Genomic DNA, 27,546 nt, shown 5'->3' on the forward strand with positions numbered 1-27,546 from the left:
AATTTTGAGGATTTCAAGGTTGTTATTGTCCTATTAGATCAGATCAGATCTTGGGATCGGGGTTGGGGTTGGGGTTGATTGATCGGAGATTGGAATGAGAATTTTTCATCATTTTCATGGGAGTGATGGTTGTGAAATGAATTGTGAATAATGAATGATAAATGATAAATGATGAATAATGAATAATGAAAAAAGGTACCAAGAATTATGATGACGCTATAGTGGAGGATGAGTGGATGGATAATGCGGCTGGGCGCGAGCGGGATTGATGATTTTGGGTTTGGGCGAATGAGAGGAGAGGTATTGAGAGGGACTACGATACTTGGAGCCTGGGCTGGGGCTGTGGCTGGGGCTGGGAAGGAAAGAAAAGGAAAGGGAAGGGAAGGGAAGGGAAGCTAGGAGATATGCCAAGTGCGGGGATCGGGGATCGCGGTTGGATGGACGGGGGGAGGTCAATACTTAAAAGTTTAAGTTGACTTTGGGTGTTTGGTTGGTTGGTTGGTTGGTTGGTTGGTTGGGGTGATGTTTGGGTTGATTTGATGTTTGGAGGAGGGAGGAGTAGGTAGGGGAGATTTATAGATGTTAGTTTTCCTTCCTCTGCTTTACTCTAATGTCATTGATTCACTTGGATTTCTTTCCATTCCCTCGGAGAGTAGAGAAAGAGAGAAGATGGAAATACAAGAGGTGATGTGATGTGGTGTGATATGATGTGGTAATCTTCATGAGGCGAGCAAGGTACACATGCAGGCTCAACACCTTCACCCTTCGCCAAGAAATGATGTGCAGTAGGGATGGCATGTCGTTACATAAAACGAGACGGAATACGTGGGTCTGATTTGTTGATATCTCCGGAGCGGTAGTGTGGATGCTGGTGAATTCGGTATAACGGCAGCTTGCCGAGCTTGGTTGCTTGCTTACTTACTTTTTGAGGATTTTGATTTGGGAGGGTGGCTTTGATGTGTTTGTTTGATGGGATGTGCTGTGCTGTGCGGTGCTGTGCTGTTGTGAAGGGGTTGCATAACATATATGTATTTGGCTGGATAGATATAGTTAGGTATTTCTCGGACTTTTTACTTGAAGCTTATATTTTTGTGAAATGGAAGAAAAACCTAATTTATGCTCAGATGTCTCGATGCCCCAGATCGAGAATGGTCAGTCAGTCGCTTGTCTAGACCATACTTATACATATATATATATATATATACATATATGCATCTACTAACCTCGTACCGTCGGACTCCCCGGACTCTTTTTCTCTTTTTCTCTAGTGCAATCACAATGTGCTTACTAGGGTCTGGACTAGGGAGGTACATTGTGACTAGGAAATTGAAAGCGCGATAGCGATACTTCATCAGGATTCAGCATGAAAGATGGCAAATTACTTTTCTCCATTCTCGTTGACATCGCATTTCGGTGGTTGGGAGATGAATGCGCTGGGACGGGCACTCCCTACCTATATGTGCGCTGGGTTATTATGTCCGCATCGTCTGTGGTGACATATTATGTGATGTGATGTTATGATATATGTTATGATACATGTTATGACGATGGATGTCAGAGGAATTGGACCAAGCGGGTTGTCTCAGTGATTTCATCATATTTGTCGGTTGTGACTGTCTATTGGAAACGTCTATGCTGTCATAACACGTGAATAGTGGATAGAAGAGGGCGAGAGGTAGGTTGGCAGGTGTCCCTTCGTATAGATGTTTTGTTTTGTTTTCACTGCAGGAACAACGTTACGGAGGCATGTAGGGAGGTATGTTATGTTGTGTCTGTATGCAACCAGTATAGTAGAGCAGGTACATATGCTCGTGCTCAGATAGTAGTCACATACTACTCTCTCAGAGTCGCTCTACAAACCCAAAATAACTTTCTACTAAATCACGCTATGGGTCTCGGGAGGATTGCGTGGTAAAGTAGAACGGCGGGAGATATCTTTACGCGCTCTTTCTTCAAGTGAATAAATAGCATCTGCCTCGTAGTTGGAAAACAAGTAAGAATTGGAATAAGTTTACGTGAACACTAACATGCTTTGATTATATAAACTATGGCTATGCAAATTTTATACAAATTATACTCAAATTATACTCAATTATACTCAATGATACGAGCTTCACATCTCAAATACAACCAACCTAGGTACCAACCGAACAAACCGAACAAACCGAACAAGCGGGAAGCCTTCAACGAAAACTTTCCTCTCTCCATTCTTCCAAGTTGATTCGATGCAATTCTTTACCCTTTCCTCTATTGCTTTTACTTTCGCCTCTGCCTCTACCTCTCTCTGCCTTTGCCATGAAACTAGGAGATTAGTCAATACCCACTAAAGTTAGTCTGGCACGGCAATGACGTGAATTTTAAATCACAGCTAATTCCTTTTCCATGGAATTCCACGAACCAATCAAAAGTCATGTAGAAGGACAATAAAGCTGGAAAAGTGGATCGGACTAAGCCACTTATTAACTTGGAAGTAATGATGAGGCTAGTATGACCTAGTGGAAGTGCCTACCTAGGGAGAAGACCTTGGTATACATGGAAAGGTCGTTTGTGCTGTTGGTGGGAGGGCTATATAAGAATTCGGCTTCCTGTTTGTTGATCGACTTTTCTTCTTCTTCTTCACATCTCAAACTCTTACACTCTCACAACTTTTCAGTCAACTCGATACCCCAAAAGTCTTTTATTACTTTCTTCTCTACATCTCAATACTTCTTCAAAACAAACAAGTTTAATTCCATCAACCGCAAATATGCAATTCAAGAACATCGTCGTTTTGGCTTTGGCCGGTGCTGTCATGGTATGTTTTACTTCCATCGTTTGGATATAGATCGCAAGATTGATACATCAATTCGATAATATATACGTGTGCAGAGATACTAACATAATATCCTAGGGTCAATCTTCTGTTGAATCCATCCTCTCAGATGCTACCGCCAGCGCTGGAACTCTTCTCAGCTCCGCCACTGACTCCGCATCGAGTGCATCTATGACATCTGCCTCTTCCGCCTCTACCGCTTCTGAGTCCTCTGCTTCCCTCGCATCTGGCCTCTCATCTACCCTCTCTTCCGTCTCATCCTCTCTCTCTTCAGTCGTCTCCTCTGCCGAATCTTCCATCAACTCTGCTCAAGCTTCAGCCGAATCTTCTCTCTCAGCCGCTCAAGCTTCCGCAGCAACTCTCACTGGCTCGGCCGCTTCCTCTGCTTCCTCTTCGCTCGCATCCGTCTCTAGCTCTCTTGCATCCAGCTTGAGCTCCAAGACTTCCTCCTTGTCTTCTTCTGCCAGCAGCCGTGCTACCTCTGCTGGTTCAGTTGTCACCACCACCAACTCTGCTGGTCAAACCGTCACCTCTACTTCCACTGGTGGAGCTGCTATCCAAACTGGTGCTATGGGAGCTGCTGCTCTTTTCGGTGGTGCCGCCATCTTTGCTGCTGCTTTGTAAATGAGTGAACGGATTGATTGATTTCTTTCTTCACTTCACTTTACAACATGCAAGGAACTTGCTCATTGATTGATATGGGATTTCTAATTCACGGAAGGAAATACTCTTTTGGTGATGGTTTCAATGGTTTAACTGATGATCGTAATGATGATGGTTAGGGGAAATAGGTATTGCGAATGGGCGCTGTACTTAGTAACATTGCATTTCACTGCTCTGGAAAATAAAACTATTACATGAACTTATATCTTGTCTACTTGCTTTGTGATGTTTGTGTTTGATTTGTATTGTTTACGTTACTGACGGTCCACCTTGAATACTTTCTGAATGCTTTTTACTGTTATTGAGATGTTGAACTTTGTTTCAATTTGACTCTATCTATGAACACATAATACATGACACGAGAACGTAAGATTCCTCTATGTACACGATCCCTCTACGTACATGGATGTATCTCGGCACGATATCATGTGTACCATCACTCATCATCATTCACTCCAAACCCAATACATACGTAGGTAATTAGATATTCAATTCACGTTTCTGTTCACGTTCACGTCATGTTCAAAATCAAATCCAAATTTACCTTTTCAACGCCCCATTAATAAGTTTCACTCTATTTTATTTTATTGTACTTTACTTTACTTTACTTTACTTTACTTTACTTTACTTTGTTTCGGTTCGGTTCGGTTTGCTTCATGTATAGTCTCATTCTCACTTCTGTATCTCGTCTCATCTATCTCATCTATCTCATCTATCTCATCTATCTCATCTCGTCTATTATGTATTGAGAAATGGAAAATGGAAAATGGAAAATGGAAAATGGGAAATAGGATGTTAGTATTATTGTTAGTGATGTTAGTGATATTATTGATAATTAATTAGGCAGAGGCTAAGGATGAGGATGAAGATGAGGATGAAGATGAGGATGAAGATGAGGATGAGGATGGAAAAGCAAGGTTTAGGCTTGTGGTTTTGTGATTTTGTGGTGTGGATTTGGAGGAGAGAGGGGAGGGGGGTAAATCTAGTGGATGAGTGTTGATGTGTTGATGTGTTGATGTCTTAATATCAAGTCTGGATGTGGATGTTTGAATGATAATTATAGATTGTATATTTAAGTAGAATGTTGAAGGCTTATGGGATTTAGGAATTTGAGGAGAGAAGATAAGGAAATTGAAAGATGGATTGATGGATTAATGGATTGACTAAAAGGAGGGGGGGAGGGAGATCCTTGGGAGGATTACTTTGAAGATGAATTCTTTTGTGATAAGAAAATCTAGGTAGGAGAAGGGGGAGAATGTGTGTGGATGTGATTATACATATAGACAAAGATATTGGGGGAAAATATGGAAAAGGAGAATGGGAGAGTAAGTGTATCTATATTGAAATTGGATGTTGAATATTAGAGACTTGAGAGATTGAAATTTAAAGGTTCGATGAAGAGGGAATGTTATCATTGGTATGAGTATGAATAGAATTGATCACGGATGAAAAGGTATGAGTACCTATGAATGTGGATGGGGGCCAGCCCCCAAACCCCCGTAGCTCGCTGCGCTCGAGGTTGAGAATGAGGTTGAGGTGAAATAAGAAGAATCATGATTATGATAAAGAAGCGAGTTTGAGTTGTGAGTGAATTGCGATCTTGAATTCAAGTAGTGAGGAATGAGAAGTGATTGAAGCACCTAGAAAGGGGAGTAAGCGAGGTAGTCGGAGATAAAGTAGTTTGAGCACTCGAAGGACTCAAAATACTTGAGCTCGTTTATTCGTATAGGCAATATTTACGAGTATCCGATTCGGATTTGATTCTTTTTACTCTTGGAAAGATTGCGAGGGGAGCTGGAAGCAGAGACCATCGTGTACACATGTGTATGTCGAGTATCTTTTCTTAGAACATATCAGTAATGCATTTCTTTTTCTTAAAAGAGTAAGAGGTAACGATAGTTTTTTATCACACGGATTCGATTATTCGTATGAAAGACAGATAGGTAGGTAAGTACTTTATAAACCACAAAGAAATAACTGTAACCAACTGGGTACTAATTGTACAACATAATACCAGTAATCTCCATGCATTCTTTCTTTTTCTCCCTCAACCCGCAAACTATTCATGTTTACATAATAGATAGCACGTATCTCTAAACCCATTCCTCACTCATCAACCTCAAACTCCTTGTCTTGAAAAGAAATATCTCGTTAACCATGCACTTTCCAATTTCATTCCTCGTACTTTGAGTATTATCCGCGTGATGTCGTTACGCGTAGTCGCTGTATTGAAAGAGGTTCTTGCTCGCTTGCTGGCTGGCTTAAGTAATTTGATACAATTGATGAATTCGCATATTTCGATTTGATATACATCCTTCACTGTCTCTGGGCTCTTATGCGTTGCTAGATAAGTATCTGGCCTATGTCTCTTTAAGGAGAGATAGCCGAAATTCCCAGACTAGGTCAATCCCTAGAAAATAAACCTTTTACTGAGGAGTGTACGAGTCTAACTCGATGATTCTTACATTGCTGAAATCAACTTGAGCGGAGTCTTAAATCAAGCAGATGACTCTCTGATGATCTGCAAATTCAGCAAGAGCTTGCGGTACATAGTAAGATCTGTTTGCTCATACGTATCCACGAGGATAACGCAAGCTAATCCTAGTATGCTCACAGGTTTTTGAGACTGGAGTAATAAAGAAGCCGTTCAAAGTTACAACGGTAGACTATTGATACTCCGCATCTTTGAAAGTGCATTGTGAAGGCAAATTAGTATGAAGCTTTAAAAGCTGTCTAGATTGCGGAATATCCTTCCAAGAAGGTTTGCATTAGGTTAAGTATTCTGAGTTTATGGATTTCTGGGAGCTCGATTTTTATTCTAGTTTAAGTATCGCTTCTTTGTGCTAAGGGAAATGGTAATTATGATATGAGTATTCTAACAGACTTCAACGAGTGAGATAATTACCTCTCGACTGTCTCTTAACAATACTTCTATCTATCTCGGTATCAACTTCAGATTCATCTTTATCTTGCCGCTTGGTAACTACAGGACTTCCTCCTTAAGGAATGTAGAGATTTGAATTGTTAGTCCGAGCCGCGGAGGGTTTTGGGATAACTTATTCGATGATTTGAGAATAATCATCTGAGAAGTATGGTGATACATATCTGGAGTATAAATCACAAGAAAGAGTGAGCGATGGAGTATTTCTCAGACTTCTAGCAATTATTCAATCAGTTATTGGGGATTAGTGACATGGTTTGATTATCCTCCATTATCCAAATGAGACAAATTCGTTGAAAATGTTGCATCAATTCCTTCACTCCATAAGTAGGAGGTTCATATAGAATCTGACTCTGATATGTTCAAGCGAGGCAATGGCATTGAAACAATTACCTATCGACATGCGAGCAGATTTCTTGAATAAACAGCAAAGTATCCAAGTCCTGGCTCACTTTGACCAAGCCGATAAAATTATAGCTATACACGAGTGCTTCCGCGTTGTCAACTCGGTACACTTACCCCCATGAAGCCTAAGACTACGCAAACCTCCTGCTTGATCTTCTACATTCTCCGTAACTGGGAAATTAATGCATATGCGGATTATACTTCGACAGCTGCATCTTTGGTTGAATAGTAGAAATGGTCGATCTGGCAACAAGCGTATCAAATGAGGTATGCTAGACCGCTCTACATAGGATTGGTTACACGTATACAATATAAACAATACATACAAATTATGACGATTCGACAATTATAGACGACAGCAGAAGATGTGTTGGTGCATTTCTGTTAAACCCTCATACAAATGTAAAACACACTATTCTTAACAAAGCCATTCGATTTCAGGAGTGCTATGTTTTCTGCTGTGTACTCTCACTCTTCTATATTATCATCGTCGTCGTCATCGTCGTCGTCGTCAATAAGCGAAACTAAAAGGTGCATAAGCGCGCTACATTATTTTAGACCCCGTCAAAAAGAAGAAAGCAACAAAGAGGGAACCAGAGGGGCTGAAACCTACTCCAACCACAGAGATAGGATGAATACTTCTAAAATATGTTTATCAATCATAAGGAATTTTGCTAGCCAAAAGAAAGACAGTAGTCACTCTGTTCTACACCTTCTTAAGTTTACAGTACCCGAAGTGAAAAAACGGGATTTAGCGGATCCTAGTTGAGCTCACTGTACCTATACACATGTAAACTTTCCATCTCTAAAGAATTGATTGGAAAGAACTACAGTCAAATCCATAAAGCATAGTCTTGCTATGATATTTTCAACGTAGACATCTCACCTGAACACTACCTAGGTACCTACTTTACAAATGTAAAATTACTCTACCTGCCTAAATAGGTAGATGTCTATGTATATTCAAGAACACAAAGCACAAGTAACCTTGGATCAGCCCTGTCATACCCCACAATTACCCCACAGACACACTAGCATCTATCTTCTTGAATTTAGTTCCAACGGTCAACAAGTCTACAAGAACAGCTCTAGCCATTCTTCATTTTCCGACTTCCGAATTGAATTCTCCACGAGATAGACAGCTAGATTCGTTCCTTGACAACATGTTGCATTTTGTAGAATGTTATTTCCACAATCGACGCTATTGAATACCGCCTGTATCGTGCCGACATTTCCACCTTGCAACCTTTACCTTCCTCCGACACGAAAAGAATACATTCTTGCTCATACAATTTCTCCCATCCCAAATTTACCTTGATAAGGAGAAATGTTAGTAGATCTTTACTCTCGCAATAGTCATACATTCCTCCCCTCCCCAATCATTTAGATCACCTCGAATATCTACCTCTTCACAATTTTGTTCAATCTCAAACAAGAAAACCACTCACTAAATCGCCCGTCATAGTTGCAACCTGCAATATGATTGCAATAAGCCCAGCTAGAATACATAGCAACATCCCATATCAAGTACATTTATAGATCACTTCGAAACACCAACACACAATTGAGAAGTGCGATTAAATATTGACCAATAATATCTATCGCATCCTCAAAGCAAGATATCATTTTGTCTGTAAGCACTTTATCTTCTTCCCCTCCTTATCACTCAGCTAAACCGAGTATATTCACACACCATCACCATGATTCCCTTTTGCCTATCATATTCTCCTTCATCTTCCACTTCGCACAAATTCATTCGTCCTAAGATTCATGTTCGATAGACTCATAACGCCATCCATCATCTAATCATCCATCCATCCATCCATCTCTGCATCTTGCCATCCATAAGATAAAGGGAAGCTAAAATCACAGAAAGAAAACATAAAAAATCTCATGAGTGATTTATCCCGCCCAATGTACCAACTCCATTTACTCTAACCCAGGCCAATACCAGTCCAACCCATTTCCATTCCCAATTCCCATTGTTCATAACCAAACCCCAGTTTAACCGATTGCATTTCATCAAAAGTGGTAAAAGCCTATCCCAGTGTCGCTAAGTTGCAGGATCCCTAAAATCGTGCGCCAGATATAACGCCTGTTGTATAACTTGTCGCAATCAATATTCGATTCGTTCGGCCACTGTTTGATCCCATCGTTCAATAACACCCGATACGCCATTGTAAAACTGAAGAATTTGAAAGCTTCACGAGCTTGTAATCAAAAGAAGGAAGAAAGAAGTAAATTGAAGGTAGTGTTATCACAAGAAGTCGTTCAGATATTAGAATTAGAGTTGTGCCTCCAACTCACTATCTATAGGCTCGACTTCGGTGATGGGATCCATGGGATCATCAGATGCATAATCATCTTCGGAATTATCCCATGCTATTAAAATTCAGTAAACTCTTTAAAAAGAGGGCTAGGATATCTTACGAGAAGCATCATCTTCTTCTTCGACCATGAACCTCCTCAAACTACTCCAAAGATCTAAAATTTGTTAGTCATTTTTACAATTGATGGCGATGGTGTTGACTCACAATCCATGTTTTGTTTGTAACGATCGGCCTCTGGTCCAGGTTGAAAGTATGGAAAGCAAAGATTAGTAACATTCTCGATGTTAACCAGAACTGTTGTAACTGCTTGCACCCGCTGTCGTATATAGACTTCATGAAGATATTCTAAGCATGCGTTACCCAATGCTTGAGTCTCTTGGATCCTGAATGTCGTCAGGTCTGTTTCATCTGCGGGGTCCAATTCGATACCCAAATTGAAAATCCATTCCCCAAGAAAATCTTCGGTATCAGATCTGACATTGCTTTCGTAATGAGTAAGAAGTGCAGGGACCCAATGACGAGTCGAATGGAGGCATATTTTTGTGATTTCCTCTTGAGAAATATCATTCATGTTGCTTTGCAAACTGAGGAGGTCTTTGAAGAATTGGAGATATTCTGATCCATCATTATTCTCGATGTGGTTAGCATTTCTGGCAACATGAAGGGCCATGTCATGAATCGCTTTTGGATTTTCTGAATGCTCGCAATATAATATTGCGGCTCTCAGAAATGGGCCCCATCCCGATTGACTGTTTCTTCTAATACCGTGAGTGATTGCACAATACATGTATCGGTCAAGATCAAAAGTTTCTGAAACCGGAAAGTGTAGCAGTGTGGCGATAATTAATTTCGTCGCGTGCTGGTTCTGATTAATCATGAGAAGCTTTTCGGTAAGGATGTGGGCATTAGTCCTCGTCCAATGGTAATTGATTCGGTTTCGTTCATCCCATGAGAATGGCAATGCATGATCACCAAAGGATAGCTTGAATCGAGAATCGGCTTGATCAAACTCAGGAGCCATTGGGTCGCAAGTTGAGATAAGTCGAGACAGAAGGTCAATGACGCTATCATACGAGACTGGCCTTTGTATTAAGTTTCTCTTCGCAATCGCTTGAAGCATTCGTGTTAATTGGGAATTATTATCTGTAGTATCCGCACAGATGATATCGATCGCCTTCATGAGAAATCCAGAGTCGAGGAGAACTGCTGCCTCATGGTTCCCGAGGTTAGCAATGCTGGCGAGCAAACCGAAGTATTCAGGCCAAGCTCTTATGTTGTTATGAAAATTTTCATATAGTCGAATCAAGGCAGCGACCACCGCATGAAGTAGATTTGGATCCTCGGCACGAATATCTCCATTATTGCCTAAACCATATGCATATTTAATCACATTCTTAACCGTTACCATTGCTCCGAGGACTGCAGTACTTACTTCTGAACGTACCACGGCTTCAGGGCATCTCAAAAGTAAGAAACGGAAAGAATCTGTGCATTTACAAAGGTAATCGAGAAAGTCTCGGCTGCACTCTCCGCAATATTGGCATTGTGCTCGTAAGATGTTTGCATATGTTCCGATATCTGGGACATCTTTCATACGCCCAACGACTTGGTCCAAATGATACATTGCAACCCACATGGCTTTATTTTCAACTTCATGCAGGTCCGAGCATTTCCCATTGTTCAGAGTCTCATTCAGATGCCTGGTATTTTCAAACAGATCTCGAATGAAAATAACATGTGCAGGGTCGTAGAGACAGTATTTACGCAGCCAATGCTCGTTCTCTAGAGTTATCTGGTTCGCTTGTTGGGGCTTGATAGCTACCTTCAATGGATGTCGCATCACAGGCTTGTTCTCCATGGCTGCGTGGCCTGCCTGCAGAGCTTCGAGAGCTGCAATCGATGGGTTCTCATTCTTCTCCTTGTCCAATTGTTCGTTTGCAGCGATCAATGTAGAACGGCGTTGGTAGAACAGCATGTAGGCACTGTAGTTCTTTTCGAACGGAACGTCGTCAACAGTCCCATAGTCAAGACCACCAAAGCAGGATCCCTCCATAAAAACAGGATCCCAAGACGTGACCGAGTCATCATTGAACTCCATCCAATTGACTTTGCCATCAACTTGTGGTCGCTCTCGGATGTAAGAGTAGTAATGACCGGATTCTGCTGTTCCAGAGTGGACAAGAACGCCAACAAGCTCAAACATGTCCTCTTCAACCTCGCCAGATTCGTTCATGAGATACTCAACCTTATAAGGTCGCATATCGATTGATGGTGGAAATGTGAAGTAGTCGTTTATCTTATTACGTGCAAGTGTGCGAAGATTGAAATCGAATCTTTTCAAATGAAAGATCAAGTTATCCGACACGTCAGTAAGACACGCTCGTTTCACTGCGTCTACATGACGATCACAAGTCCCGCATTTGTACTTGTTGTCCCCTTCCATGGCCTCGCCTTCGACATAAGCCTGCAAACTTTCTTCGAGAGACTTTTTACCCTTGATATCGCATTGGATAGCGGAGAAGTCTTCTAATCTCTCTGAGATATGGGGACATTCTTTGGACTTGATTTGCTGCACTAATTTACCACCATAGAATGATCGAACTTTACGTTTGTCGTCATCATTCAAAGGCTCACGTTCAAAACGATCAATGATGAGGTTGTAGAATTCGTCAACATCCATTTGGACATGAACGTCAATCTCAAGTTCATCGAAAGTTGTAATGGATGCAGCAAAACTGGCTGGCTCGACACATCGTACGACACTGTTTTGCATGTAAGCAAACAATTGTTGCGTTTCAAAAAGTAGCTTTTGTGAACCCGGGACAGGGATATGTAAATTGAGAATGAACTCCCTGAATGATATGTTCATAAAGAGTTGCGTGACCAGAGAGTTGAGGTAGCACGTATTAGAAAGATTTCTGAGGCCAACATAACCGGTTGGAGATCTTACGGACTTCGATCTTTCAAACATAGGCGGCATGTCAAGAAGGTAAGGGTTGCTGATTCGTTCGCTGTCATAAGGTGTAACCTCTGCACATATTTGCAATATTTCTCTGTACCGAGTGATATCGTCTTTGACTAGAGCAAATATAGTCTCACATAGTGTGCTCCGCGTTTTGGAATTTATCAGTGGGATTTTTGGAGGAATAAGTCCATCACTTCCAATATCGTTGTCGGTTGAGAAATTGGGAAACAAATGTCTCTTGAAAAGTTGAGCGCCTAGAGCTTCGCAGGATAGCTTTTGTTCGGATTGCTTCATGGTGATTACAGCATGGTGTAAAAGGTCGACTAAGCCCCGTGTAATCATATCAGCGGCTTCGGGTACCCCGATGTCTTCGTAGTTGTCGTGAGCTAGAAGTAGATTACCCCACTCCTGCGCAACTGCATTGAGATCTAAATCGATTGGTGTTTCTAACAGTCTTTTGAATATTGTCAGTGCAAGTGAAAAAGTCTCCTCACACTGTTCAGGTCTCTGAACAGCCTTGGGAATCAATCCGGCTATTATCGGCCACAATGTATAGGAAGCTTCGGAGGGGGAAACATGAGCCGGATTCGAGTTGAAGGTACATTTGCTCGTAATGTGTTTTGAGACGGCTTTTCTGACGAATGGGCGGAAGTCATCCAGGAGAAGATCTTGAAGGAGGGTACTGTCATTCAGGTGATTGACAAATGTGCTCCATAAAGCAGAATTTTGAGAGGCTACCTCAAGTAAAGCCTCAATACAAGTCCATATTAGATGAACCGAGGTATCTGTAGTGGTTACTAATTTGGAGGTATATAACAAGTCCAGGAGACGGTCCAAAAGCTTGTTGTCAATGCGATCCGTCGATGATTGGGGCAGAGCAGGGTCTATGCAAGATTAGTTGACAAGTTCCCTGTGGGATGGATTACCAATACCTTTAAGAAGTGATGTGAAACTGCTGATAAAATGCATGGTAAGATTTTCTCTAATTGCTTGCGGCGCACCACTGTCAAGGAATTTTGGATCCGATATCGCAGCTACTAGTAAAGTCATTGCTCGATCAAACATAGCATTATTGACAGACCCCTTCGTGAGTTAGTTGATTACCTTTTGAATGTGGACAAATTGCATACCTTTGAAGACTGAGTGGAAATATATTGTTTCAATCCATACAGGCTATAAAGAGCTTTGTATGGTTGTCCTAGTGGAAATATCTTGGTATAGGGAACGATAGGATTACTAAGATCCTGCAGAATTCTGTCATAGACAGGAAACTGAATGAGGAATGAGTATATCTGAAAGCAAGGTTAGTAACTACAACAGCTCGTAAAATCTGTATTAACACGTACCTGCTCCGCCAAGTTTTCTTGCATACCAAGATAACTCCAGATTTGATCAAACTTCCTTGTAATCTCCAATTCCAAAGGACCTTTGTTGCTCGGTAATATAGGATCTGTCTCATCACGGCGCTTGACAAGAACAAGGCCATTTAGATTGAGTTCTTGCACAGACTTACATAATTCGGCTTCCTCATGTTTGAGCTCCTTTCCACCGTAAAACACTCTGCAAGATGTGAAATCGGTTTCCTTTTGCAACTTTGCAACTAATGTAGCAGCATCTTCATCCGCGCCTATAGTGAGTTTCTTAATAGACGATGTAGTCTCATCAAATGCTTGATAAAAGATTGTGAGTGAAGTGCCATGTGCGGTAACTGATGGTATCTTGATAGCAGAACGCAACTTTGGAGTGGCAAAGTGTGCGGTGCTGGAATAAGCCGTGAGAAATGTCCGCAAAGCTGCAAGTGATCGAGTGAAAAGTAATTCCTGTTCTTTGATTTGAGATTCCGGAGTTACCATGACTATATCTTCATCATCTCCACTGGCTTCACCTGTACTAGAAGTCTTTAATTGACGTGCAGCATTTGCTAGTTTATTCAAGCATCGTGTCAGAAATGCTAAATGCAATTCCCGTGCTTTGATCAGAGGTAGACTTCGGACGAAGGGACCCACATAAACACTGACAAGCTCTTGGATGGCCATTTCATAGACTGTTCCTTGAGGTGCGCTCTCGATTATACGCCACAACTGCTCTATGGCAAAAGAATCGAACGATAGGTTTAGCTTGATATCCTCATCTTCTTGAGACTCCTTGTCTTTTTCGTCTAGCCAGAAATAAACTCCATTCTTCACGAAGAGCAAAGTACCATCCGAGAAGTACGCTGGTTCCAGTTTTGGCAGATAGCTCTGGAAACAAATGGCAAGGTATCTATTGGAAAATTTTGCTTTCTGGAGAGCCTTGTTCAGTATTTGCCAGCCTGCTAGACGATCGGCGGCGTCATTTGACTGAGATCCCACTAACAGGTTCCAAAGTCGTGTGCCCAACTCGGCGCTGATAGTGTCGGGATCCATCAAAATGATTTGTAGTATGATCTCGCGACGAGCAATATTGGTAGGACTGTCATAAGCAAGAGAGCGATGCCCGGCTATATTAGATTCAAGTTCAGCAACCATCAATCTTGTGAGACCATGCTGAGTGGTCAATACTTGAAGATCTGGCATCAAACTTTGATGAAGTAATGCACTGATGACGCATATACTTCCAGGAGCGGTGGCCGATTGTTCTGAGATGTCTCTGATACAGCTCAAGTAGATACCATTACGTGCCTCTGGACCGGGTCCGTGAACTAGCAATTCACGCAGGTTGTTTGCTGCAAAGTTCTGAATTTCAGGATAGCCGTTTGGGCAATCATCGCTAGTGATCGAAGACTCACGAATCAGACGGACGCAAATTTCATAGGGAGAAATGTCGAGGTCCCTAGGGCCCAACTTGTGTGCAAGTTCCCTGAACAGGCTTTCGCAAAAATCTCTCATTGCAACGGTGAACGCCTGTATTGGGAGGGCAGCAACTTTCTGACAGATATATAGGCATTGTGGAAAGTCGTATAGATGGAAAATTTTCTTAACCATTTTTAGAATGGCTTCCACAACCCTTGGGTCCTGGCTCGTCGTAACAGTTTGCCAGATAGTATCGGTATGCTCATCTTGGTAGGTTTTTGTTACTACTAAAAAGCCAACAATATTGTGACTTTCATTAATGATTTCGGGGTGAGACCCAATACCAACAATGTAGTCGATTAGCTTATGTTGCAATAAGAACTTTGCAAAGTAGGATAGAATTGCGATATTGCTGGAGGTCTCTTCTTTTCCTTCTTTTGGTCGATGAGCACTAAAGAGACCCACGAGGTCCAAACAGAGAGTTGTTACACCGATCACCCGAAGTTGCATCTGACTTGATGTTATGAGCTTTTGAAGGACGGAAACCTTCCAGTCGACAGCAACGACCTTAGAGAGGTGTGTGTCTGAAATTTCGGGACTAATCATTTTCTGACTTTCAAATCGAGCACTCGCTATTTGAGGGATGGCGTATGCTGCAGTCCATAAGATATACGAGAGACAACTTAGATGTGTAGTTGCAGCGTCAGGAGTCAGAAAAGTAACATTTTTCTCGATGATAGAATCCAATCCTGACGACATGATATTAAAATATTCGTATCCAATGGCCAACTTTCGCATAGCGTCGTCATGGACATCAGGTGCGGCCTGTCTCTTAGTCACAGCTGAAGCAACAGTATTCATTCTCTCCACCAATCTTGTCGGATCTGTCAAATTCTCAAATAGTCTTGGATAATTTGGAATAAGCCGCAGCTGGCCTTCGACGTATCTGGTCAGGAGAATCATGGATCCGCCACCCTCCTCGAAGTAAGCTTGAAACTCAGCAGTATCTTCGTCCCACTTCCAATTGAAACATGTTTCCATACTTCTTCCGATGTGAGTTAACTCTGTATCGATCTTCTGTAGTTGAGCATAAGTGCGAAGAAATTGTGGTGATACGAGCTCCGACGTTTGATCTGCATCATATGTTAAGGTTCTGACGTCCATTGCGAGGAATCTCCCTGTGAGTTTGGCGTATCGGTACAGGAATTGGGTTAGAGATTTGGATTGTGCATTTACTCTGTACATGAAAGGTCCAAAACGAACACTATCACAAGTTAGCTTGGAGCGACCTCTGTATTTGCAAGTACTACTAACCTTCGAAAATGCAATGCAAGTATCAAATCCGAGAAGGCAAACCAAAAGTCTCTATATCTAGTGAATGCGCCATGCAAGCGACTATCTGAATTGGCGGAGCGCAAGAAATCATCTATCCAGTTTCGAAGTCGAATAAATATATCCTCAGTGTCAATAGGCTCTAGACTCCATGTTAGATATATTCTACTTCTTTCAGTTGTGCAGAATTCCTTACCATACTGCAAAATGTTTGTAACCCTTCTAAGTGCCATGAGTAGATTTTCTCCGCGACGTTGGTAAGGGAAGTGATTTAGAGGATCGGGAAATACTTCCTCCTCATTGATGATAGCAAGGGTTGGACTTCTCTCAGGTTCATCGGAACTGATGGGAACGAGTTCAACCTCTGGACTTCCTCCCGCCGCGGAAGGAGAGGAAGAGGGGGTTTCAATAACTGAAGCTGGCACGGTTGATAGAACATCACTTTCGGATTCGATACTTATTCTGGTACCTTCGTCTTCCATTGTATTTTGTATATTTGATTGACCCATAGGAGAAGGCGAGTTGGGGGAAGGCGATTCTAACCGATGTTGAGGAGTTCGCAGATTAATTGTAACTTGACTGGATGTTGGGCCCGCTTGAGAATGCGCTGTGGTAGGACGCGTTGGAGTGCTTGGTGGGAGAGGATGATGGTGGTCATCTATATTATCTTTATGTGAAGACATCGAATCGGGTAGAATATCTAAAGCTTTAGTTGTATCGACCGACCTACTTCTCGAGCCACTTCTGGAAGTCTTTTGTCGCTTTCTTGCAGAATGTTGTTCGCTATCATCAAATGGAAGTGGGTGTGTCGAACAAGGCTCTGATGAGACCGCACGTTCTGGCGACGACTCTACTGAATCTTGGTCCATTTGGTAAGGTTGAGAAATTGAATGAAGGGGATAGAAGCTGTCGAGGACAGCAGAAGCTGTAGCGGCAAGAAACCTTTCGTTCAAATTCACACAACGAACCTCTAAGAAAATCGCATGTGTGATTGTAATTTATTGAATTGATATTCCCCGCACGAGGTTGAGGCTGGTGAATTTTGAGATGAGATTGAAGAATTGACCGTTTGGGTACAGCCGTATGACGGAATGAGAGGGGTAGATTCGTAGGACAAGAATTAAGAGGTTGAAGTAGATTGATTATGCGATTAAGATGTAGTATCGAAAGCTACCATTTATTAAAGTTTTCCCGATAGAAATCTGTTGGGGGGGAGGGTGGTAAGTAGAAGGAAAAAAGATTGTTGTGTGTGTGTAGTGAGTGTATGTGTGGTGGGAGGAGAAGTAAGAGAGAGAGGTAGGTAGTTACGTAGTTGCAATCAACGAAATCGGATTGGAACAGTACCTGGAACTAAGGTAAGGTAAGGTAAGGTAAAAAGTAAGGTAACTCGATGTATTGTATTGTGGTGAAGTGAAGTGAATAAGTATCAAAGGAGACCTGTCTTCTGTTCCTTATTCAAAGCAAAATCAACATCCTTTTGCAATATGGAGAAAAGAGAAGGCGGCTGGAATTGAAATATTAGAAGTTTTTTGGTGTGAATTAATTTTTGGAATGATTATGATAGAAGGGTTTTGGATGATGATGATTTACCTAGCACCTAGTCATAACTCTTATCAAAAGTTCACCACTAGGTAGGAATAAGTGTCATAGAGCTTCGTCGCCCCACCATAACTCTTGACGTGGGTGTGAAAGCGGCAAGGAGTTTTGCTCTCAAGTCCCCCATGAAAATCACATCGGCTGAGGCTGCCTGGAAGCAAAATGTAAAAGTGGCAAGGCTTTGAGAGTTCAAGGTGACAAAGTTCACGCGCCAAACAGAGAAATGGAAACCTGAGGCATGTGTGCATCACTAGAGAAGCAGAATTCTGTGCAGCTGCTAAGCCCGATTGTGTTTAGTGGAAGCTAGCACGTTTGTTTTATCTGCTCTACCGATGCATCAAATACTCCATAGGGTTTTGAACATCTGCATCACATATTGATCATTTACATACTACACTACAAATCTCAATCGGCATCACGATACAAACATACATGCATCACATGATGAAATGAGTTGAGATCAATCAAACTGAATAGTCCCATAGAGAATTTCCATCTTCACAATCCATCTCCATCTAGCACATTCACCCTTCAGAACGGCGAAAAAGAGAAAGAAAAAATGGAGTATAGAAAAAGTAAAACCATCTATGAGTTGGATACTCCATTTACATTAGCTAATTGGTTAGTAATAAACATTCAATGCTATATGCTATATGCTATATGCTATGCACATGTTTGTGATGGAGCAATATTAATCTGAAAATTTAGGCCACAAGTATCTTTTAAAGATCAAGAAACCATTGTGGAACTTCTATGCAGGTGTGTAAATAATCCAATGCACAAGAACTTGAAATTCTCTTTCAGTCATTGATTTGTGCTACAAGGAGATTTTTCTTGACGTCACTCTTCTTCTTGAAATTGCCCAGTCAGGGCATGAATGCACAGAGTTCTGCAGTATCTATCCAAAGAATTCTTCGAAAGCAATGCCAAGCTAATAGTGATTACAAGGCTAATCATTTCTGTAGTTTACTGTCCCCCATTGGAGCATATCGCTCCAATCATATCACTCCATCTAAAGGAAAGCGGAGCAAGAAGCGCAAGAGAAGAGACCTGAAGTCAGAAAATGAGAGGCCCTCAGAAACCCCTTCATCGCCTGAAATATCATCTTATATCGTCACAGGCCTTAATAGTATCCATCGAATGCTAGAAGAATCATCTAAAAGAGGCGTTGAGATCAAAGAAAGTCTCGACACTGGACTAGAAACTCGGCCCCAATCTAACGAAGTCGACTCGGGTACTCAAAGCCCACCCCATACTCATTTCTCAGCCATATTCGTCGCCCGCTCCAATCAACACCCAATTTTCAACTCCCATCTCCCCCAACTCCTTAACACAGCCTCAAAATCATACTCTACCAAACCATCCACAAGATTAGTACAACTACCTAAAGGATCCGAAACTCGAATAGCAGCGGCACTCGGTCTACCAAGAGTTTCATTCCTTGGGATTCTGGACGACGCACCAAATTCTAAGGCTTTGGTTGATTTGATCCGAGATTGTGTGGGGAAAATCGAGATACCTTGGTTGAATGAGGCGAAGAAAGCGGAGTTTCTGGAGACGAAAATTAATTCTATTCAAACCACGATTGGTGCGGTGAAGGCTAAATGAGGACGATGGATAACGAAGACGGTGCAATATTCTGGATGTCAACAGCGACCACAGAATATAGTCATCATATTTCTCAGTATATTTTAAACAATCTCTTTTGGATGTTTGATATAATCCGAATGATTACCATCAGCCCGGTCATGCTCCTGTGCCAAAAAACACTACTTGGGTACTCAATATAATGACAGGGACAATGCGATATCCTAAGTCGAGCAGAAAGTACCAGGCGATGTTTCTCGTGTTATAGATACCATATTTTTTGTTTAAAGACCTAGCAAGCACAATTTTATATACACCTTCAATCTTAAAGGTCGAGGGTCTTCCTAATCTGTCAGACCAAAGACTCGAAAGACACCTAGATTGATACACCCTTGATTAAACACGTGCATTTTAATCGCTTGATCATTTTCACACACATGATGAAATTTCATCACGTTACTTGACCTTCCCCTGTTGCCCCAACCTGTAGCATCTACGAACCAAGCATACTTCAATTCTTCATTCATTCCCAGGTATTCGCATAGGCTTGTCTTCGTCTCCTCAACGCTATTCAGGTATTCTCAACTTTGCAACTCCCAAATCTCTTCGCTTATCACTCATTCTTCAACCTCTCCATCCGCCCCCTTTCCCCTCTCTATCTTCCACCATCTTCCTCTCCAGCAAGCAAACTCTCAACCTTCGTAACCTTCTCAGCAAAATGCTGTTCCTTATCTGTCCGCGTACCAGCTCTAATATCAGTCTGGACACGCAAAACACCGTTTTGGTGGACGAGCGTGTGGGCTTGACCTATCAGGCGCATTACTTCGTCCCAGGTACCTTCTATATGAAGGGTAGGTTGTCAGTATCTTATATGATTGTTTGTGAGCCGGAAGTGTGATTTCTTCTACTGTGATGCATCTCTGTGTAGTATAATCTCACTCGAGCTTGCATCTGGACTTGCGCTTGCAAGATTTCCATTACCATAAAGCTTCATTTCCCGAAATCTTTCACAGCATCCCTTCCAATCGCGATGGCTCCCGCATCGTCAAACCATCACCTCGAAACTATCGCCCTGTAAAACTCGCGAATTTTTTTCAAAATACAAGAATACAATGGAAGAGAATACACACCAACAGTAGTACCAGCAGAATGCATGCTATAACTCAACCCACTAGCCTTCATCAATCGCTGAACAGCAGCTACTTCTTTCGACACCGAAGCTGTGGGTGTACCGATCTATGGTCTGTTAGCTTGACCGCAGGGGAAAACGAGAGAGGATTAAGAGAGAAAGGGATTAAGGGGGATGAATACGGGAATCAAACAAAAATCCGCAACGGCTCTGGGAGGTGTAGGAAGATTCGCATAATCGATCGCGCCACTTTCGGAAGACGAAGAGGCCATTGTTATTTTTGTATTTTAGGTTGGCGGAAGGAGAAGCTGGGGTTCGATACTGAATCTGGGATGTTAGGGATATTCGGAGTTTTGGAGATGGTTGTGAACCTTTGTTTTTGAAGGCGATAGTGGACGGAGTGTTGATGGACGATGTTGGGAATTTGAATTCGGAGTGAGAGATGAGCAGTTGGCACGTGATGCGGGGTATGTTATTTATCTTTTAAAGCGACGACCCCGCTATTCCTTCAAGCTTGAATCTTGAAGGATCAACAGATGGGATGGTTGAGTTTTTGTTTGACTTTCTTCTTTTATGTATATAGACTTATGTGTGTAAATTGGGAATTGGTATTGCAGACCTTTCACTCGAAGATGTATTTAGTGCGTAGGTTGGAATATTTCCTCACAGGGTGTAGAGATTTGGAAGGGTCTTTTAGTCTAAGACATAATGGCTGATCAATTGCTCTGGGGAAGTGATATACAGAAGAGTAGTGTTATACATATATTATTTTATTACATCACCTTTGCAGTAAATTTCTGTTCTTTTCTCCTTTTTGCTATTCATCTCTGCGTTCTTTTTCTACCTCTCTCTCCGTTGCTCGGTTCTCTCCTCCCAACTTCTCCCTCTCCTTTTACCCCCCTCTCACCCCCCCTCTCACCCCTTCCTCTGTCTAGTTCATCACCTCCATCCTCCCTATCAAATTTCAAGCCAATCTTAGATCATGAAGAAGGAAGACAAATCCAGAAAGACCTAGTTAGCACTCAAACATATGCCAAATGTAATATGGCTATCGCGAGAATCCAATGAAGCATACCAATTGTGGATGAGAAACACGAAAAAGCATTGTCGTCACCGTACTGGTTGCTTTAAGCCGGCTGTAGGATCTCAATGAGAATTGTGTGCTGCGCTACACTCACAGACAGCCAAACATGTGGACCGGAAGAAATTTACTGCATCGGTAAACACGAGAACTATATAGATGGTTCAACATATCTCAACAGTGTCGTTACATCAAAACACTATGTTTCCAATAACATGATTGCCCAAGACTAGACACTGTGGTGTGCTTTTGATACTTCGATATGTAAGAGAGAAGATTAGTAATATAACAAATCGAATGTGGCCCGTTTCAATCCAATACAGATATAGGAAATGCTAGATGAGCTTGCAGTATGTGAAAGGAACACTGTCATATTTGCATCCTCAAAGTTGGATACCATATGCTAAACGTGGAGCTAAATGATAAGAGATATCTCGTCGTTCACATCGCACGTGATAGGGGGTAAAGTTTATTTCACTTGAAATGACAGCCGTTGGTGGATGATCCCAACCTTACATCATGGCCGTCCCTACTAAAGTTGTGCCAGGGTGAGCATACACGAGTTTCATCCATTTCTCCATTCGGCTTGCCAGTGAATCATTTTCGAATCATCCAGATTCAATATCGCTTTCAGGTAATCAATCTTCAAACAGGATCAATCGCTACTTCGTACATATCTGACATAACACCTCCTCACCCCACGAAAGACAAAACTGTCGAACCTCGTAAATCTGGAGGAGAAGCATGGAGCGGATGTTGTTTGATGAATTGTGGATTGCCTGGTCTGATCTTTGGTTTGAATCCGGTAGACTTGGAATAGAGTGGAGAAGATGGGAAATTCTCTAATCTCTTACAGATTTCGATATGGTTAAGATGTGTGGACGAGGCAGACTCGTAGAGCTTTCATTTGGAAGGTCTGATACACGACAAAAGATTATTAATATTTGATACTGGCACATCGATCTTTGTCCATGGTGATAGTTTCCTATCTGCTTACCTACCATTCACCAAACTAAGTCTTTTCGGGAAAGGGGTATTCCCGGTGGCTAGGACTTGCATATGGCTGGCATAAGATCAACATCTTCAGCCTTCTGCAACAACTTCACCCACTTCATTACTTTGGCAGGTGGGCTGGTGGCAGGTTCCAGCTCAAGGGCCAGCTGCAACTCTTGAAGATCATTCTCCATTGTTGCGTGATAGAAAAAGCTTACATTGGTCAATTTAATCAGTTGTCCTCGTCATCTTCCGCGTCGCCGACTGTACCGATTACACTTTTTTGGGTCAATGCATTGATTTCTCAACGCCTCAATTAAGGATAAAAATAGAAACGGCTCTAGGAAGATTTTCGTATCTTTCCAGCCAATTTTTTTTTGACATGCAACGATCCTCGCTCTCTCACCAACCTCAAACGTCAGTACAAACGATTTGACTTGAACAAGCATCACCCGGTGTGACATCCTATACCTTCCTCAAACCGGGACTTTTCCATCGTTTCATGCAGATCTAGAAGTATTGATTGGAAGTTCTCCTTTCTAATTCTTACTCAAATACGGATGAGGTCCACTTTTCCAAGACTCGTAATGTTGTTGGCTTACGACAATCTCAAGAGAATTAATTGAAAGAGGCAACGAGGCGCAGTAGAACGAGGCGAGTCGTAACGTATTCCGTAGTTTTCATATATGGGTAATCTATTTACTTTGATCAAAAGTTCTCCATACTTTTGAAGCCTCTTTCTTTCTTTTCAAGATTTTATTATTTTTGGGTGTTTGAATTTTCTCATATATCTGTTGTCGAGCACTTGTGGTGTTTTCTTTGTCACATTTCTTCAGAAGCAACACGTTTTATAGCTTTACTACTCTTTCAAACGAAGGATTCTTATCTCATTCTCTTGAAAATCCTTTACTCCATCAAATATGCGGTCATTTGCATTTGCCGCAGCGGCAATTCTTTCTTTGGTTAGCTCTTCGCAGGCCATGCCTCAAAATGGTGGTGGAGGATATGGAGGATATGGAGGTCAAGAATCATCATCGTCGTCGATATCTGTTGCAGTTGCAACATCAGCTAGTTCCGTATCAGTCGCCGAAGCAGCAGTATCAACAAGCACAACCGCCTGTAATAATTCGCCAGAACTATGTAGTCGAAACTATAACAACATAACACATATGGGTGCCCACGACGTTGCATTCCTTCGAGACTCGACGACCGGGTATTCAACATCAGGGAATCAGTTCTACAATGCTACTGTTGCTCTATCCGCCGGTATTAGATTGCTTCAAGCACAGGTTCATAACTCGAATGGAACTTTGGAACTATGTCACACATCTTGTTTACTCCTTGATGGTGGTAGTCTTGAGTCGTTTCTTAAGGAAATTAAAACATGGATGGATGCCAATACTAACGAAGTTGTCACTCTGCTCCTTGTTAACTCCGACGACGAATCAGCCACTACTTTCGGATCCGTCTTCTCATCTTCCGGTATCGATACTTACGGCTATACTCCTACTTCTACCACCGCACCAATCGCAACTTGGCCAACCCTTCAAACCCTCATCACTGCCAATACAAGATTGATTACTTTCATCGCAAGCATTGACTATGATTCCACATATCCATATCTCCTTCCAGAATTTACATACGTATTCGAAACCTACTTTGGGGTTTTGTCTCTAGACGCCTTCAATTGTACTCTCCAACGTCCTAGCAGCGTCGATTCTGCCTCCGCCGCTGTCTCATCTAATTACATGGGTCTCATCAATCATTTCGCCGACACAGCCCAATCATTTGGTATCACGATTCCAGATGTAAGCAACATCACTACAACGAACTCCGCCGCTACCGATACAACAGGTGCACTGGGAACTCAGGCAGAGCAGTGCAAGAGCGAGTGGGGCATCAAACCAACTTTTATCCTAGTAGATTTCTTCAACGTAGGACCTAGTATCGACACCGCGGATATCATGAATGGAATTTATGGGGAAACTACCGGAAGGACAAACGTTAGTACGAGTGTTTTAACCGCCAGCAGTGACTCCAGTAGTGATTCCAGTAGTGGTGCTAGTTCTTTAGGTTTGGGGATGTGGAAGAATTGGGAATGGATGTGGGCTATGATTGGAGTGGTCGCAGTTGGGAACTTGGTCTGGTTATAGACGATGCGGAGGGAATACTCTTCTCATTCTTCATCGGGGGATATCTTTTGTTTATGGAACTATGATTGAAGATTTGCTTTTACATTTACATAGCGATGGCGTTTCGGAAATTGGGCTTGGGAGGCAGAATTGCACCCAGATGATGCTGGTTTCGGAAAAAGACCCATCTAGATAGACTTCACGTCACTTCAATTGAAGATATGAGTCATTGAGTCGCACGTTTGTATGCACACAATACTCTGGCAAGAATTACATTCCTTTCACAAATAGTCTTGGTATTCATATGAAGTCAAGTATTTAATTGATTCATCGTGACTTAAAATATCTATTTCTCTCATCTGAATATGAAATACCCCAGCATCTTGTCCGTACCTTCGGATTTTCAAAAATAGTTCGTCCAGAATGGTGGAGGTCTAACGAATCATTGATCTCTAATCCGACCCACTTAAAACCAGCGACATCAAGTGTGAGCCTTCACTTCATGCACACCCTACATTTGACATCACGACAACTAGCTTTCCACGTTCGTTGACTTCCTTCCTCAATTTCTAATGGTTCAATCAAAATTCCTGCTACTATGGGTAGGTCTTCATTGGGTATCCTCGACGGATCTACGGATTTAACAACAATGGCCAATATGAAATTGGACATCTGACTGGCCGATATGCTTACGGTTAGATCTCGTTCATTAAAGCTAAGAGACACTTCCCCCGTTCTCTCGATGTCACATTTCGACCTCCCATGTTCTAGGAGATATGCGGATTATCAAATCTGGAAGTCAAATCTTCATTATCATTAGATAGCAACCATAAGCAATCTATGAGTCATTTCACAATGTCTATAAGTAGGTAGTTAAGGTAAGATAGAGTACGATAGTATAGTTAAGTCTCGAATTCTTCTTCAATTGCTTTTCTTGCTCTCCTCCTTCTTTTCAACTGCCCATTCATAGTGCGCAGAAATGGCCATGCCACCCATGCCACCCATCACTCCCTCCTTCTCCTCCCCCAAATTCGCCAAAGTCGACCTCATTCCCTGGGACCCAGACTCTCCATCCCATGTCGAGAGACTATTCAATCAACGAGTAGCCTGCACCTGGAACTCAGAATACGTAGAATCATGGCGCGAAAAACAGAGACAGGGCGCTATTACTCTTCAATGGATCGTACGTATCTCTCCATACCCATTATCCCGTCAAATCTAACATACTCTACAGGTCCTACCAACTACCACCGTCTCTCGCGATGACCTTCACAAACTTCACGTAACGCGTTTTCCCTTGGAATCAGAACCATTAATTGATTCAGCAACAACATTCAACGCACTCCCTCGTACCCCTCCCACCCCACCCCACTCCTTCCTCCCCGTCGGCCACATAGCCCTCGAAGTTCAACCGTCCTCCCGCATCTCCTCCTCTCCCTCCTCCACCTACAAAATATCTGGTCTCTACATTTCCGGTGCCATGCGCAGCTTAGGTCTAGGCCGCGCAACCATGGATACAATCGAAACACTTGCTTCTTCACCCCCAATCTCTGCGAAAAAATTATTACTAGAAGTTATAGCAAATGAATATCCGGGGAAGGAAGGACGGATTGTGGCGCTGAAAGTAAAGAAGCAGCCGGTAGAGAGACAGGATTGGTATGCTAGGAGGGGGTATAGGGTTGTGGGGATGAAGGATGGGATGTGGCCTGAAAAGGATGAGGAGGGGAGGGTGTGGACGGCTAGGTGCTTGTTTATGGAGAGGGTTGTGGGGTAGTTGGGAGAGAAATTTTTCGTGCATAGGAAGTTTTGAAATAGGGGTAGGGACGATGCAGTTGAAAGAAACGAACATAGAAAAGGAGACGAGCGAAGAGGGTCGCAAGATGCGGCACGCGACTCGCTAAATACATCTAAAATATTGTATCCAATCATATATCGGAACCTAGAGCTACACTTTCTCTTTTGTTGCACATCTGCGATTCTGTCGCGGTGGAAGGTGAGCAGTCATTAGATAATTGAGTTTGTTTTGTTGCATATCTAACAATTCCCTGCGACAGGGCATTTGCTACATTTGGCGTTGTCGTTCTATCACACACTTTCTCGTGGTATTTCGTTTGTCCCCGAGGTTCCATGGTGGTCCTTCTAAATCACGGTATATTGCATGTCTGTGGTCTCCTATCGTGGAGTTAGGTTGGGTTATTTCTTGGCATTTTGTTGCATATCTAATTCTTCTACTGTGGAATGTAGGTTGTTTTTCGTTCTTTTGTTGCGTGTTTTCTCTAATCCCGTGATGGCATCTCGGAACCTGTTGATGTCCGGGGATTTTCGTCGCGGCGGAGGTCAAAGTCTACTAGTTTCCCGCCGTAGTAGATTATATCTAGACCTAGATCAAGTGCGATCCGCCGTGGTGGGATGTGAATTAGCTTTGGACTTTTTTTGCATGTCTCACTCCATTCCATTCCATGATGGGATATTGATCATTTTGGGGGTTTTGTTGCATATCTAACATTTTTCCGCGGCGGAGCGAAGGGCTATTGTATGGCCATTCTCATTCTTCTGGAATATCTGAAAGGAGAATTAGTTTTGTTGCACATTTGATGTTCTTCCATGGCGGTAGATACGGAATTCTGAACTTTTTTGCACGGTCTTCGAATATGGATGCTCGTTTGTTGCATATCTTTGATATTACTGCCAATTTTATGTCTAATTTCCACTGTGGAGAGTCCATTACTCGGAATTCATGGATAAGTGCGCATTTGCAACGCTCTGTGGCAGGTCGTGGACTATTTCTGAACTTTTGTTGCATATCCGA

General features: G+C 42.3%; 6 protein-coding genes across 6 annotated transcripts; 4 read left to right on the top strand and 2 right to left on the bottom strand.

Annotated features, from left to right (window-relative positions):
* The first annotated feature begins 2,640 nt into the window (after positions 1 to 2,640).
* Positions 2,641 to 3,676, top strand: Bfra_008009 (uncharacterized protein). Its single transcript, XM_037338375.1, has 2 exons — positions 2,641 to 2,794; positions 2,891 to 3,676. The coding sequence occupies exons 1-2, from the start codon at positions 2,747 to 2,749 to the stop codon at positions 3,434 to 3,436; spliced, it is 594 nt and encodes a 197-aa protein (XP_037190438.1). The 5' UTR covers positions 2,641 to 2,746; the 3' UTR covers positions 3,437 to 3,676.
* Positions 3,677 to 9,105: 5,429 nt separating this feature from the next.
* On the bottom strand, positions 9,106 to 17,088 carry Bfra_008010 (putative ubiquitin carboxyl-terminal hydrolase protein; the record flags this gene model as incomplete). The annotated part of the gene is made up of 8 exons (XM_037338376.1): positions 9,106 to 9,203; positions 9,252 to 9,305; positions 9,356 to 13,000; positions 13,049 to 13,199; positions 13,247 to 13,408; positions 13,463 to 16,151; positions 16,202 to 16,361; positions 16,416 to 17,088. The coding sequence occupies 8 exons, from the start codon at positions 17,086 to 17,088 to the stop codon at positions 9,106 to 9,108; spliced, it is 7,632 nt and encodes a 2,543-aa protein (XP_037190439.1).
* A 1,286-nt stretch (positions 17,089 to 18,374) lies between these two features.
* On the top strand, positions 18,375 to 19,423 carry Bfra_008011 (putative rna-processing protein; the record flags this gene model as incomplete). The annotated part of the gene is made up of 3 exons (XM_037338377.1): positions 18,375 to 18,436; positions 18,524 to 18,574; positions 18,781 to 19,423. 3 exons carry the CDS (start codon positions 18,375 to 18,377, stop codon positions 19,421 to 19,423), a joined length of 756 nt encoding a protein of 251 aa, XP_037190440.1.
* A 634-nt stretch (positions 19,424 to 20,057) lies between these two features.
* On the bottom strand, positions 20,058 to 20,803 carry Bfra_008012 (putative cell wall biogenesis protein; the record flags this gene model as incomplete). The annotated part of the gene is made up of 3 exons (XM_037338378.1): positions 20,058 to 20,242; positions 20,533 to 20,638; positions 20,714 to 20,803. 3 exons carry the CDS (start codon positions 20,801 to 20,803, stop codon positions 20,058 to 20,060), a joined length of 381 nt encoding a protein of 126 aa, XP_037190441.1.
* Positions 20,804 to 23,525: 2,722 nt separating this feature from the next.
* Positions 23,526 to 24,758, top strand: Bfra_008013 (putative plc-like phosphodiesterase protein; the record flags this gene model as incomplete). Its single annotated transcript, XM_037338379.1, has 1 exon — positions 23,526 to 24,758. The coding sequence occupies one exon, from the start codon at positions 23,526 to 23,528 to the stop codon at positions 24,756 to 24,758; it is 1,233 nt and encodes a 410-aa protein (XP_037190442.1).
* Positions 24,759 to 25,716: 958 nt separating this feature from the next.
* Bfra_008014 (uncharacterized protein) lies at positions 25,717 to 26,511 on the top strand (the record flags this gene model as incomplete). The annotated part of the gene is made up of 2 exons (XM_037338380.1): positions 25,717 to 25,920; positions 25,972 to 26,511. The coding sequence occupies 2 exons, from the start codon at positions 25,717 to 25,719 to the stop codon at positions 26,509 to 26,511; spliced, it is 744 nt and encodes a 247-aa protein (XP_037190443.1).
* Between the last annotated feature and the right edge of the window lie 1,035 nt (positions 26,512 to 27,546).

This window comes from Botrytis fragariae (genome assembly GCF_013461495.1).
Source record: "Botrytis fragariae strain BVB16 chromosome Unknown tig00000112, whole genome shotgun sequence".
Classification (NCBI taxonomy): Eukaryota; Fungi; Ascomycota; class Leotiomycetes; order Helotiales; family Sclerotiniaceae; genus Botrytis; species Botrytis fragariae.